General features: G+C 39.5%; 1 protein-coding gene across 1 annotated transcript; it reads right to left on the reverse strand.

The window, feature by feature from the left end:
- Window positions 1–1,865: 1,865 nt before the first annotated feature.
- Window positions 1,866–7,902, reverse strand: stard7 (StAR related lipid transfer domain containing 7). Its single transcript, XM_083903270.1, has 8 exons — window positions 7,043–7,902; window positions 6,096–6,262; window positions 5,910–5,959; window positions 5,368–5,478; window positions 5,086–5,168; window positions 4,541–4,640; window positions 4,374–4,458; window positions 1,866–4,234 (listed from the first exon to the last, which is right to left on the reverse strand). Exons 1-8 carry the CDS (start codon window positions 7,480–7,482, stop codon window positions 4,077–4,079), a joined length of 1,194 nt encoding a protein of 397 aa, XP_083759396.1. The 5' UTR covers window positions 7,483–7,902; the 3' UTR covers window positions 1,866–4,076.
- Window positions 7,903–14,002: the final 6,100 nt, after the last annotated feature.

Here is a 14,002-nt window from a genome sequence, read left to right on the forward strand (position 1 = left end):
GGTTTTCGTTTTGAGTTGCTTTCATTAAGACCATTACAACAACAGTGTTGATCCTGGATTTATTTTAGACACCGCACTACATATTTTCAGGCTTGTGGGAAACGCAGTCGTCTCGACACTGCGGTTAAAATGATGGATACTGCTGCTGATAGTTCCAGCTGTTATTAAATCACACTGCCCTCTGACCACGGATGAAGTGATATGCTATTCCTCATTTGAAGTGGTCATCCTAATGCAGCCAACACCACTATATATGATGTTTTGAATACAATTCATCAAATAAAGAAAGTAGAGGACAGACAGACTCTGTGTTATTCAAGTTTCTCAGGAGACTTTTCTGTAGCTGAAGCAGCTAAATGGAACGTTACCTTCATTAACACAACATTAAAAAACAACAACAGCACAATGGTCACAACATTTCCAACACTGTAAGTGACACTCAAAGATAAGCTGTCGCACTGTGGAAGATCAGATTCAACAAATTCATATTATTATTGGTTTTTTTTTTGGGAGAAGTATAATCAGGTTATGCAAATGGTTCTAACAATTTACTCTTGTAACATGTTGGATCACAAACCAACAACTTTGACTTCATGAGCAGGAAGAACCGTCTCTATATGGACTTCTGATTCCTGATTGGATCAAAAGTATAGAGCAAAAAGTTTCTCCTGCGTTCATTTACACTTAATTTACTTGTGAAGTTGCATTTTGCAGCTGAAAATCTTTCTCCTCAGCCTATGAAGCCTTCAGTTAACATCAAAACTCAAATTATTTTTTAAGAACACGGTGGTCCAAAATGGCAGCCACCATAGATGCATCCCAGCTCCTGCTATAAACATAAAAGGCTCGTTCAAGGTAATAATAACGTGAAACTACTATTACTATTTTGTCATCAACTTCTGCCAAGTCAAAATAAACTTTGCCTACCTTTGGCTCCATCGCTCTTTCCTCTCTTTCATCTTCCAACTGCATCAGGAAACTACAGTGGCCTTTGCATATTTTTTTTTATGTAATAAGCTTCTGCTTTAAAGCACGAAACACGCACTCCAACTGATCTTTCTGCACCGCTTACTTTTACATTGAAGCATTTAGCAGACACTTTTATCCAAAGCGACTAACAAAAGAGGAATAAGCTACACAGAAGAAGTCTTCCACTAGATAGGTTCCTTATTTAATATAGAAACATCCATCCATGAGGGTTGCTGTGCCAATCCTAGCTGACATAGGACCAAAGGCGGGGGGGGGGGGGGGGGTACACCCTGGACAGGTCGTCAGTCAAACACAGGCCCACAGAGACAACCATCCACTGTCACATTATACCTAGTCAATTAAGAGTGTCAAATATGCCTAATCCACAATTCTGCATGATTTTGGACTGTGGGAGGAAGCCGGAGAACCCGGGGGGAAAAAAACCCTCACACACAGAGGACATCTGGTCTTCTTGCTGCAAAGGCAGGAGAGCTAATCAGACTCAAATTACTTTTTCATTTTAAAGCAGTCATACATGTATACAAACATACTAACTGTAAGGGCAGTACATAGTAGTTCCGCTGATAAACCATCCTTAATGGTGCACACTAGACCTTTAACAGTCTTGTAAGATAAGGCTGATCAGTTGACCAGACAGTGCTTCCATTAAACCGTGCAGCCCATCACCGATCTCATGCCCAGACAGGAAACATAAGATTAAAGGTTATATCCAATTAGGCTGGAGGCTGATTTGCACAAGCACAAGGGTAACGCAAAGTGTTTCAAGGACACAAGGTTAAACCCCCGCCATGTCCTCAAACACCCACGTGTTCAACAAGAGACACACACGGCTAAATCGCACTTTGACACACAAAGATCTGTTTATTTAATCGGATTAGTCGCTCTTCCATTTCAACAACTCCTGAAATCATGGGGTTACACAAGTGCACAAGCTCATTATCCGAATCACGCGGTGACAAATCAAATGTCAAGTGTCTGCAGAAAGAAAAACAGAAGCACGTCAAGACGGTTGCAGGTGGCATGCAGAAATCTACACACGACAAATATGAAAATGTTACAGTCTCACGCTTAACAAACAAATGTTGAATTTTCAATTCGGTCATTTCATGAGTCTCAGTTTTTAACATAGAAGCTAAAAATCATTTCCACAATTTCCTTCCTCTTGTACCGCAATCGTTTTAAAAATTAAAGAGCAGTAAAAACAGAAGATGTTGGAAACATTAATACTGGACACTGGATTTCCGATGCACTTCAGCTGACTTGCGTTGACGTACAATGTAGGGACGTTACATTTCAGTGCATGAAGTTGGTGGAAGAGATGGAAATTTGAAATACTTGCATCAGATTGTCATGCTGTAAACAGTGTACTTTTAATAGGCGATGTTTGACGGTGGTGCTCTTAGTACATTCATAACACCCATGGCAAAAAAGAACACGGGGGAGAAAGAGCTCGTTTTTAGGTGGCAGGAAATTCACAGCGAGTTCCAGTGCACGGAATATGGCGTATGAAGATCGAGTGCTGTAACACGCAGAAAACACAAACACTGATGTTTTCTAATAGTGCAAACGTAAATGATAACTGTTAATGCTGGGATAGCAAAATAATTAGACAACGCAAGGTTAGTATTTTTACCGTTATGAAATGTTAAGTGAATTTCTGTTTTTTCTAGAAAGGGCACGGGTTTATTTGTCTGCAGGAGAGCCGTGAAGGAGCACATTAGTACCATTGAATCTGAGGATTGACTTGGTTGTTATAAGACACTGTGGCCCAAACGCTGATGGACTGGTTTGCTGTCACTCGGAAGGCTGTTTTGTTTAGTCAACACTGGCAGTTTTTAAAAGTCACACAGTGCGGCGGACAGAGTGAAACCTCATCTGTGCTTGCATTACGCCAATGCTCCAGCCCCCGACACACACACACACAAAAAAACACACAATATATTACATTTTGAATTCCAGGTGTTCCAGTAACAGAAACATTTTCAAATTTCATTTTTTTCAATCCATCCCATCCAGTCATATGACAATCAAACAAGCACTTATTCTGTAAGCAAACAGTTGTGATCAGTTGCTTTGTTAAGCAATATGTTAAGCTGGGGGACGCACTACAAGATTTTGTTTGCCCAATTTCACCAACGATTCACAGTTGGGCAGAGTCGGCACCAGTCAGCACTAGTTGGGGTTGGCTAGTTGGCACAGAAATCTCTTGAGGATAACGGGCACAACTTCAGTCGCAACCAATCAAACTTTTTTGAGCTGAATCTGGACGTGTGACACATGTTGCCAACAGCCAATGAAAAAGAATAGGTCAAACACAGGAAACAGCATCAGAAGACGAAGGCGACAGGGACTAGCGGGAATATCAAAACAAATCAGTAACGACTGTGAACGTTGTGTAATGTGTCCCCAGCTTTAGAAAGCATTTCTGTCGAGGGCTCTCTCTTGGTGCAGGCCTTCATCTGTCTGTAAAGAATATTTAGCTCAATGTTAAGCAGAAGCCAGTCATATAGTTGCTGTCCTACCGTTTCCACTACTTTGCAGCACATTCCCATGGCAACTGACCAAAATGATACCACAAACACTAAGAGAGTGACAACAAGGCTGCTGGCGATCCAGACGCGTCGAGCCTTGAAAAAGACGGGACATTGATTTGAGAGAAAACCGTTTTTTTGGCAAAACACCATCTCCACAAACATACAATTTTGGCTTAAGGTGTCCAATGGCTGCAGGACATGATATTATTATAAAGGAAGCAGAAAATGTGATGTGGCATTGGTTGGCTTAGAGAAAAAAAATTTGGGCCAAGGCCATCGGTCTGGACGAATGTTTCCCTGGGAACATTTTCTGCAAAGGACAGTGACACAGTCGTCAATACAGTGCATTGTTCTTGTGATAAATCATCTATAACCACTACATCCATATCTATGGATGAACTTTCACTGTATGCGTTTTTAACCGTTCGATTCAACTTCCAGTTGCAGTTCACACAATGTACCCACGTAGCTGCTGCTGTTGGAGGGTTTGATCTGCATTCAAGTATAAGTGAAAACCCTCAGACACATAATGTGATCTGTAAAATGTCCATTTCAAGCGTAGATCGGTCCAGGACCACCTGTGTGTGTCTTGTCTCCACCGAGGCGCTCCTTGCTGGATTTAATGACACCTACGTAGTCGTGGATTCCAACTTCCAAGTTCTTTGCCCTCAAAGCAGCAGTGTGCAGCTTCTGCAGAAATTCAGGCATACCTGCCAGGTGCAAAGGGAAAAACCTCTTAACTCTCAAGAGAATGGCAGGCAAACATGATTTGTATGAGGCAGAAATACATTCACAGCGTATACAATTGTAATGTACATTGACTGTCAAGAGTAAGGGTTAATTGCTCACCACTTGACACCATCCAGCTCACACAGTAACGGGGGAAGACAGTCTGAGGGTCGTCACTGTAGACGAGCAGGTAATCGAATCCATTCTGAGAATAGAAACAACAAAATCAGACTCACAGGCTGCACAGCAGAGGAGACTGGCTGAAACGTCCATAATTCAGTACAAACCTCATCGAAGGACTTGTGGGGGCGAATGACCATCCTCGACTGGTATGAATGGACTCGCACAAATTCCTGACTCTCGGGAACTCTGGGGTGCTGTACAGCTCTGTACAACAAAATTACACGTATAAGGTAACAAAACTAACATTTAAAGTACTGTAATATCGATCAGAGCTGACGCTAACAGTACTGCTAGTGGTATTTTTGGGTAAATTTGTCATTTGTCAGTCACAGATTTTCGCTGTTCACAAGAGAAGATATCTCTGTGTGTGTCTCTGTCCCCGCCTCCTGCATGTTTGTGCATGCAGCCGTATAGTTGGCAGTAGCTAACAGATCATCCACATATTCTCAATTTTAACAACATTTTGGTTAATCCCTGCAGCTGATGATCATGTGTTGTTAAAAAAAATGGCAATTTGAGCATAGTAAAAAGTTCTGTAAACAAACATTCTATGAATATTAAACTTCAAAATAACTGCTTTAAAACAGCACTGTTTGAGTTCTCCTAAATGTTAATGAGAAATAAAATGATATCATATTTTAACTCTTACCTTGATACCAACACCATGAGGTTGTTGTCAACATCAACATCATAACGACGCACATAGACGTAGTCTCTTGAGTACAAAGGATACTATGAAAGAAGATTAAACAATATTACATTAAGAGCTAAAGTGACTGATTAATGTAATATAATATTTGGTCATGCACTAAGTGTAATTTTAAATGACCCTCACACTTGGCTTGTACAACAAAAGGCAATGGTGTCGTGTAAATACACATTAGACAGAATAAATAGGCTGACACATTACAGGTTATACACATAAACTCACAGGAAAGTGCGTTGCCCAATGCACAACTTCAGAGCCTGAAGCACAGTCTCTGTCCACAACTTCAAGCTTGATAACTAGAGAATCCCAATTCTTCCTGTACTCGGTATCCAACTAGAGGAAAGGGGAAAGGCATAAGTCAAGGGTGTGCTTAATATAGTTCACAGTGTCATAAAAAAACAGTTGCTTTTGTATTGCATGTGTACAGCTAAGCCCTGCAAGTTACGCAAGAGCAGCAATGGAAAAGGTGCAGAACAAGCTGTAGATACCATACAGGCGTAAAATAAATCAACATGTGAAATCCTCACTGCTATCAAGCATTCAACCTTTCAGCCATCAGCCAGGTACACTTACATAACTGTATCTTTGTTTCAGTAATACAAACATTCCCCATGTTTCATGAGTTGAGATAAGGTAAGGAGGAGATTGCTGCATGTGCCAAAAATCCAGATAAAGAGGTATTTGTGCCCTTTTTTTTGTTTTTTGTATTTATTGCAAACCCAGACACCCAAGTAGAATACATTTTCACTTTATTCCTTCTGTACCTGTACATTGAAGAACTGTCTTGGTGTGACGTCATTGTAGGAGCCCAACACTGCAATTACCAATACAGAAACGGAAGCCGACAAAAATTGGATCAATATACTCAGAACCAGAAGAAAAAAACAGACATTTAAATTTTCCATGATTAAGAAACCTGGTGAACCATGTGACACGAGGACTTAACTGACCTCTGTATTCATAAAGGTGACTGTTAGGAATAGGCCGCCTCCACACTTTGAAGTCTGTCTTCTCCATCACACCTTCCCAGCCATTGTCAGCCTGCTGTCCGACCACCAACCCTGAGGTGGTGCTTGGGCTTCTTGCCGCCTCAAGCTGCTGCAGCTCAAGCCCACACCTGCATATACCAGGACAGGGTATTCAGAATAACACAGCTAAGCTTCAAGATAATAGTCAAATCAGCATGAAAGGCTGCAAGTACACATAGGGAAAACTATGCAATGTGGATTAGTGAATTGTAGAGTCTCAAAACAATGTCAATGCTACATTGCAGATTCTACAGATCCTTATATATATTACTTCCAAAGGTTTCTCTCTAATTCATTGTTTTTGGTTATATTGACGGGTTTGCTACTTGTCAACTGTTATAGTTGTCAAAATTGTAAAAGTATAAGTATACCACATTTAGTGCCCACTGCTAATATCACAATGTGTAGTATATATCAATATGGGGCTGCAACTAATGATTTTTTTCTCGACTTATCGAGTGGTTGCTTGGTCCATAAAACCTCGTTGATCAGTGTTTCCCAAAATATCAAAATTATGTTAGGGTTGTCTTATTTTTGTTTACAAACCAAGATCATCCAGTATGAACAATTTATTTATTAAATGGAGCAAAGAACCAGAGAATGTTCACATTTAAAAGGCTGCAAAATCTGAGAGCTTGTTTTCATTTAAAAAAAAACAAACAAACTCAAACTGATCAATTATTTGTCAAAATGCTTAAATTCAATTAATAGTTGCAGCCTTATGAAACCAGTGATTTCATAGTGATTTACCACGTGTATCAAATGTGCAACCCTCACTCATCTTCTGGACAAATTGCATTGTTGATTCTACTGTTCACCTGATCATAATCCAACCATGTGTACGACACATTTTAGGAAAGATTACTCACCTGCGAATATCCTCATCTTGAATCTTCTCACTTTCCCACATGAACACACCAGCCAGAGCCGCGAATAATCTTCCAGAGGGGGCATGCTTGCTCTGTAATCTGCGCCAAATATTCCCAACCAGGCTCCACTTGGTACGCTCAGAGTATAGATTAGAGTAAAGCTCGCCGACCTGACAGGCGCGTCTTAACCTCTGTCCAGTGACAAAGCCGCAATGGTCCGCAAAAATAGAGAGCAAGCCTTTCCTCTTCTTGTCAGAGCCCGCGGCCTCGCGGGTACCTGCCCTCTGGATCCATGACAGCAGCAGGCCCACGTTCCTGCCAAGCCACGGAAACCTCTCCATCTGAGTCGGAGTGGTCCGCCTGAGTGACCTGCTGCTCTGAAGCCTTATCGTATTGACGCCGCTTTCGCAGATCAGACGACTGGACACAGGGTGAAACATGACTGCTGTGACCGTGACACAAGTTCTCAAAGACAAACGAGATTACCACACGCTGCCTAGTGCTGCGGCTCGCCAATGCACTTCGTGGCCACGAGACTACAACTTTTACGAGATACGAATCACCTCGAAAAAAGATGACGGTACGGCACGGCGACCAAAAACAGCGATTATAATCACGTCCCCACGACAGTTACTGAGCTAACTGTGAGCATGCACCACGGGATGCTAATGCTAATGTTGTTTATGTTGTAGTGCGACGCACCGGAACACAAGACAACATAACAACGACGTCACATTTATTTGTGAAACTAAATGTAAAATCTATTGTTTACTATTATTCCAACATTATTATCTACCTGTGTATTCCTGCTGGAAACACACACACGTTTCTGAAAGTCCTGCGCTGCATTTGACCTCCTCTTCCTGCTGTCTCTCTCACGCCCACCCGGAAAGCCCGCCTCAGAACTTCCGGTGAGAGCGCTGATTGGACGTGTGTTCTCCAGAGGCGATTTTCATTGGTCCTTGTGCTCGTCTGTTACAATCTAGCAGCAAGATGCTTCTTCGCTGATTTGGGATCAGACTTCGTGTCTCAGTCTCTCAACTGAAGCTCAACGATGTCCAAAGTCCACTTATTCCCTCACGTACTTCACAGAAAACAAAAAAAGAACAATCACAATGACAGGAATAAAACTACCCCACGGAACGCTGCATGTATGAATGAAGTAAAGTAGACAAAGCCGTTATAACATTCTTCCTAATGACGTCACGTTCTCCCTTTATGTGTCGCAGGTTTGACCTCAGTGACACATTTATTTCACTTTACAACAGAATTATGACACAATTACAACTCGAGACATCAAGAATTTAACTAGGACTTGTCATAATTCCTGTTGAAAATGCCAAATGACTTTTAGAAATAGATTTTTTTTAAATCAGCTTGCTATCTACTGACAAGAGCGACTTCACTTAGGGACCACCAACAAATTAGCGTTTTCTAAATATCTTTCGACTTGCGTCCATGTAGCAAGAAAGTTGCACTGCGAAAATTGCACGAAACAAGTATTGTGTGAAACAACTGTGATCATTGCAAATATGGCACAATTCATTCAATCATTTATTTATTTTAAATGTTTCAAATCTAAGTTGGTGCATTTTTGTCAATAGCTTTTAGGTGTCCCTGTAAATAAAGGAATTAGACACACCTCTTTATCTGTATTTCATTGGGCCTTTTTTAACGGAAAAATCAAAATAAATATATATATTATTATATTCCAGGTCATGTGAAAATTAATAAAAAAAAAAAAAACTTACTTAACAAAAGTACACTGAAAAATATTAGGGCGAAATTAGGAATATTATAATGACTAGTTTACATTTTAACTAATAAACTGTATAAAACTGTAATTATAACTGCTATGTGATGTATTAATTCATGATTTATTTAGCCCTTACATTGCCATAAATGAGGGAACGTTAGAGAGAGAAATCATTCAACGAGTATCCAGAGAATTTGATTCATAAGACATGAGTCATATTTGTGTTACGCTCCCCAATTTACATCCATTTGTGTTTATATTGTTGAGTTAAAAAACAATGCAATAATATTCTTCATGGATTACTGTGTGTTGTCTTTTCTAAAAGAAAAAAAAACATTTCTGAACCTCTAATGACCAATAACAATGGGATGATGGACATCCAATACACACAAGAAGTCAAACCAAGTGCAGTTTAAAGATGAAAAGAACAGAAAGATGAGAAAAAGAAACCCAATCTACAACCATCAAACGTGTTGCAAAGATTAATTTAGCAGCCCTTTTGTTTGTGTTACTTCATTTCCCTAATAAAGACAAACATCTTTTTAGTTTGTGACTTAATTACATGTGAATTTACCTTTATGTGTATGGAATTTGGCATTTCTCTGTGGAGAGAAATTGTGCTTGTAAATCTGTGCCCACGGTGTTTGCTGCCACTGAAAAAGGAACAGAGGTTTTATGTCATTGCACATTTCAAGTAGAGGTGAGAAAAGGTGAAACTGGACACATAAGACGTAGATGTAGACAAAGAAAGTATTATTGAGTCGAAAAATGTTATATGTAATATACACAAGGTGGTGCTGTTGAACTATATGAAGAGTGGGAAAAGACCCATCTCATGGAGGCTTTTTTTGCTGTGAGCGATTTGGGATCAGTGTTTTTTCATCACTACAGACACTATATTGACTACACGTGGCCCTGAAAAGGCCATTGTGTTATCAGGCTCCACATTCTTTCAGCCACTCCTTCAATTAACTTTTCCTGAATTCATCTGGTCAAAAAAAACAAAAAAACACAAATAAAAGACAATCAATATCAAAAGGATCGGATGCCCTTCAGGCCCTGCACTGTTGATTTAAAACTCACATGTGTATTGCTCATGAAAGCCGATGAAGAATCATAAGACCACGAGACGAGATGTTTTTGAAGAAATAATGAGGCACACATCACGTGCCTCTCATTGTTGACTTAGCTCAAATGCAAATATCCTCACTATCGTCAGTATTTTGACTGCTCCAGGGAGCTGAGCACTATTTGCATGCAGGATGTCTATGAATATAATGTCGCCTTAAGGACAACTTGTTTGTCAAATTTAATATAAAGTTTCATTTAGTGTTTTGAGTCCATCTGGTCTCGGTCTATTTTATACCCTATCGGGTCTGGTAATAACGAAAATAACAGTAATGAATTCCCTCTTTGACTTTGACAGTAAATCTAATCTGTGATTAAAGTGAGGTCACTTTCCTGGCTTACAGATAAGCGCTCTTTCGAAAAATATGTCCCACAAAACTTCTACATAGAGTTGGAAACGTTTCTATACCGGAAAAAATATTACAAATACATCAAAATTAAACTCCAAAAAGAAATATTGTACTTTGTACTGCTCTTTACACACACTTTTAAGAGAAATATCCCTTTCATTTATTTCATTTATTTGTAATACTTAGATGAGGCTATTGAATGCTCTGATTCACACTTTCACTGACACTTTTCCATGTGCCAATGTGCAGGATATAGCCAGTGTGTTTAATGTTTTTACCATTACTCACTGCCTCAATTGTCATGCACTCACGCGTCAAATAAATGCCCAAGAGCAAATAAACATAGCCCACACAGACAGACCCAAACAGGCACCCATAGTAACCATATAACACTGGTGGGGGTGATGTTGACTGTGTGAGACAAGTGTCATCCATTGTGCAATTGGTTGGAAAATGATAACAACATTCACTCTTTAACAAAGGTCAACATATGCCTGCTTGTCTGTCTGTCTATTTGTCTATCTGTATAAGTCCTGTGTGAAAGAACTGTGGTAATTGCAAATATGGCACAATTCATTGATTCATTTATTTATTTTAAATGTTTCAAGTCCAAGTTGGTGCATGTTTTTCAATAGCTTTTAGGTGATGTAATCGAGCAACTTAAATGTCCCTGTAAATAAAAGGAATTAGACACACTTTATTTTGTATTTCATTGGTCCTTTTTTACGGAAAAATTAACATTTTGAAAAACGTTTTTAATTCCACTCAATTTAAGATATACTTACTGGCCTTTTATGATATCTAAATAACAAAAGTAAACTGAGAAATATTAGGGAGAAACTAGGAATATTAGAGTGACTTATTATGAATGATATACGATATAGTAATCCTTGATAGTTAAATGTAGCCCTTACATTGTCATAAATGAGGAAGTTAGAGGGATCAACAAGTGTCTAGAGAATTTGACTTATATGACATCCACTTGTGTTTATGTTGTTGAGTTAAAAAAAACAAAACAATGCAGTAATATTCTTCATGGATTACTGTCTGTTGTCTTTCTAAAAGAAAAAAAAATATTTCTGAAGTTCTAATGACCAATAACAATGGGATGATGGAAATACACACAGGAAGTCAAACCAAGTGCAGTTTAAAGATGAAAAGAACAGAAAGATAAAAAATGCGTGTGTACCAGAAACAAAAAAACGCAATCTACAATCATCAAACGTGTTGCAAACATTAGTTTTGCAGCTCTTTTGTTTGTGTTACTTAATTTCCTTAATTCTGTGCCCACTGTGTTTGCTGCCACTGAAAAAGGAACAGAGGTTTTATGTCATTGCACATTCCAAGTAGAGGTGAGAAAAGGTGAAACTGGACACATAAGAAAGATGTAGACAAAGAAAGTATTATTGAGTCAAAAATGTTATATGTAATATACACAAGGTGGTGCTGTTGAACTATATGGTGTGTGGGAAATGATCAGTATCATTGAGGCTTTTTTTGTTGTTGTTGTTTAAATATTACATTTACTTTTATTAATAAAAAAACAACAACAACATAACTATAAGACAATTAATGATGCCCTTCAGGCCCTGCACTGTTGATTTAAAACTCACATGTGTATTGCTCATGAAAGCCGATGAAGACTCATAAGACCATGAGACGAGATGTTTTTAAAGAAATAATGAGGCACACATCATGTGCCTCTCATTGTTTACTGAGCTCAAATGGTAATAATGAAAATAACAGCGATGAATTCCCGCTCTGACTGACGGTTAATCTAATCTGTGATTAAAGTGAGGTCACGTTCCCGGCTTCCAGATAAGTGCAAGAGAACAAACAAAGATGCTAACGAAACATTATGATGAATAAGTTGCAGCTGTTTATGAGTGCACTTTTCCAAATTGCTAATGTGAAACACCTTGAATTAATAGTCTTGAAACAGATATTCTATACAAAAAGACGCTGCTATTGTCGCCCACTCCTTCATCTGTGGAATGCTGCCTTCAGGTGTTCGGACAAAGTGTACAATTGCATGTATCCTGGTAAACAGACTAAACTGTTCCCAATACAGTGTGGGTGCAGGAAATTTTCCATGATCTTCAAGAGCAGTGATGTGCGCAAGTGGGAGAAGACCAGAGTGAACTGGTTAGGGTTAGGGTTAGGGACACACACACACACACACAGACAGACAGACAGACAGACAGACAGGCAGACATACATATAGACAGATAGGCAGACAGACAGATGTTGGCCTTTGTTAAAGAGTGAATGTTGTTATCATTTTCCAACCAATTGCACAATGCATGACACTCGTCTAACATAGTCAACATCACCCCCACCGGTGTTATTCGGTCTGTTTTGATTGTATCCTTATGGTTACTATGGGTGACTGTTTGGGTCTGTCTGTGTGGGCTATGTTTATTGGTTCATGGGCATTTATTTGACGCGTGAGTGCATGACAATTGAGGCAGTGAGTAATGGCAAAAACATTGAACACACCGGATATATCCTGGAAAAGTGTCAGTGAAAGTGTGAATCAGAGCATTCAATAGCATCATCTAAGTATTAATAATAAATGAAAGTGATTTTTCTCTTAAAAATGTGTGTAAAGAGCAGCACAAAGTACGTCATTTCTTTTTTGGAGTTTCATTTTGATGTACTTGTACATTTAACAGTTTTTCCAGTGCAGAAACTTTTCCAACTCTAAGTTGAAGTTTTGTGGCACATATTTTCTAATTCACATTTTAATATTGTGTTTATTTTTGTAAATGCTACATGGGGCTTCTCCAATGGCGTGCACAGACATTTGAAAGGGCAGGGTATGTACAAGGGCATGTATAGTCAGACTCTGCAATTGCCTGTCTTAGTCGGACTACGGCCTTTGTTCCATTAAACTGTGCATGTAATCGTACTGAGTGTCTTATAGGGGCAGTAGAAAAACTTCATAGCAGCACCCTTTTTGATCCTTATTGGGCACTGCATCCTTTAGAAACAATACTTTTTTTATATTTATATTTTGCTTTAAAGGCCACATATGAATGGCAGCCAGTAGGACACTTCCGCCTGTTTGTACCACTCATGAGGGCACATTACTGTGTAGTGTTAGTGAACCAGGGCTGGGGATTCCACCCCCGACCCCTCCACACGCCACTGAGCTTCACAGTTATTTTGATGATTACTGAATTCTGGATTTGAAATAGTGATTATAAATTGGTATGAAGGACAAACAACATTCTCATGTCAGTGTTATCTGTTGACTTCAATAAACGGGGGCTCGTGAGCTTTGCTGATCTTTTAAGCGGCCTCAGGTTTCTGGACTTTTGGGAAGCCCTGCTGAAAAGAAGAGACCATGCACTGAGCACATGATCAGTTAAAAAAGGGGAAGAGCGAGCGAGAGAGAGTGGGGGGAGGAAAGAGGTTGTCTTGGTGACAGCTGGACGGGGCGGGGCTTCGTGGTGGGTGTATCCAATAAATAAAAGAACCTCCTGTTCTATAGACCGGCACGAGCAAGTTCTACACATGCGGCACCGAAGCTCCATCAATTGAGGTCGTCCCTGAGTTTGTAAAGACGGATTTATTACATTTCGAGTCTGTCAGTCGTCGATAATAACCGTTTTATTTTATTTTTTTACGTAAGGCAGCTATTTATATTTTTCCGGGAATATATTTAAATTTCGTAGTCAGTTTTTTTCCCTCATTATCCCGCGCGCGCTATCGTAGCGTTGA

Source organism: Microchirus variegatus, assembly GCF_963457635.1.
Source record: "Microchirus variegatus genome assembly, chromosome: 16".
NCBI classification, from domain to species: Eukaryota; Metazoa; Chordata; class Actinopteri; order Pleuronectiformes; family Soleidae; genus Microchirus; species Microchirus variegatus.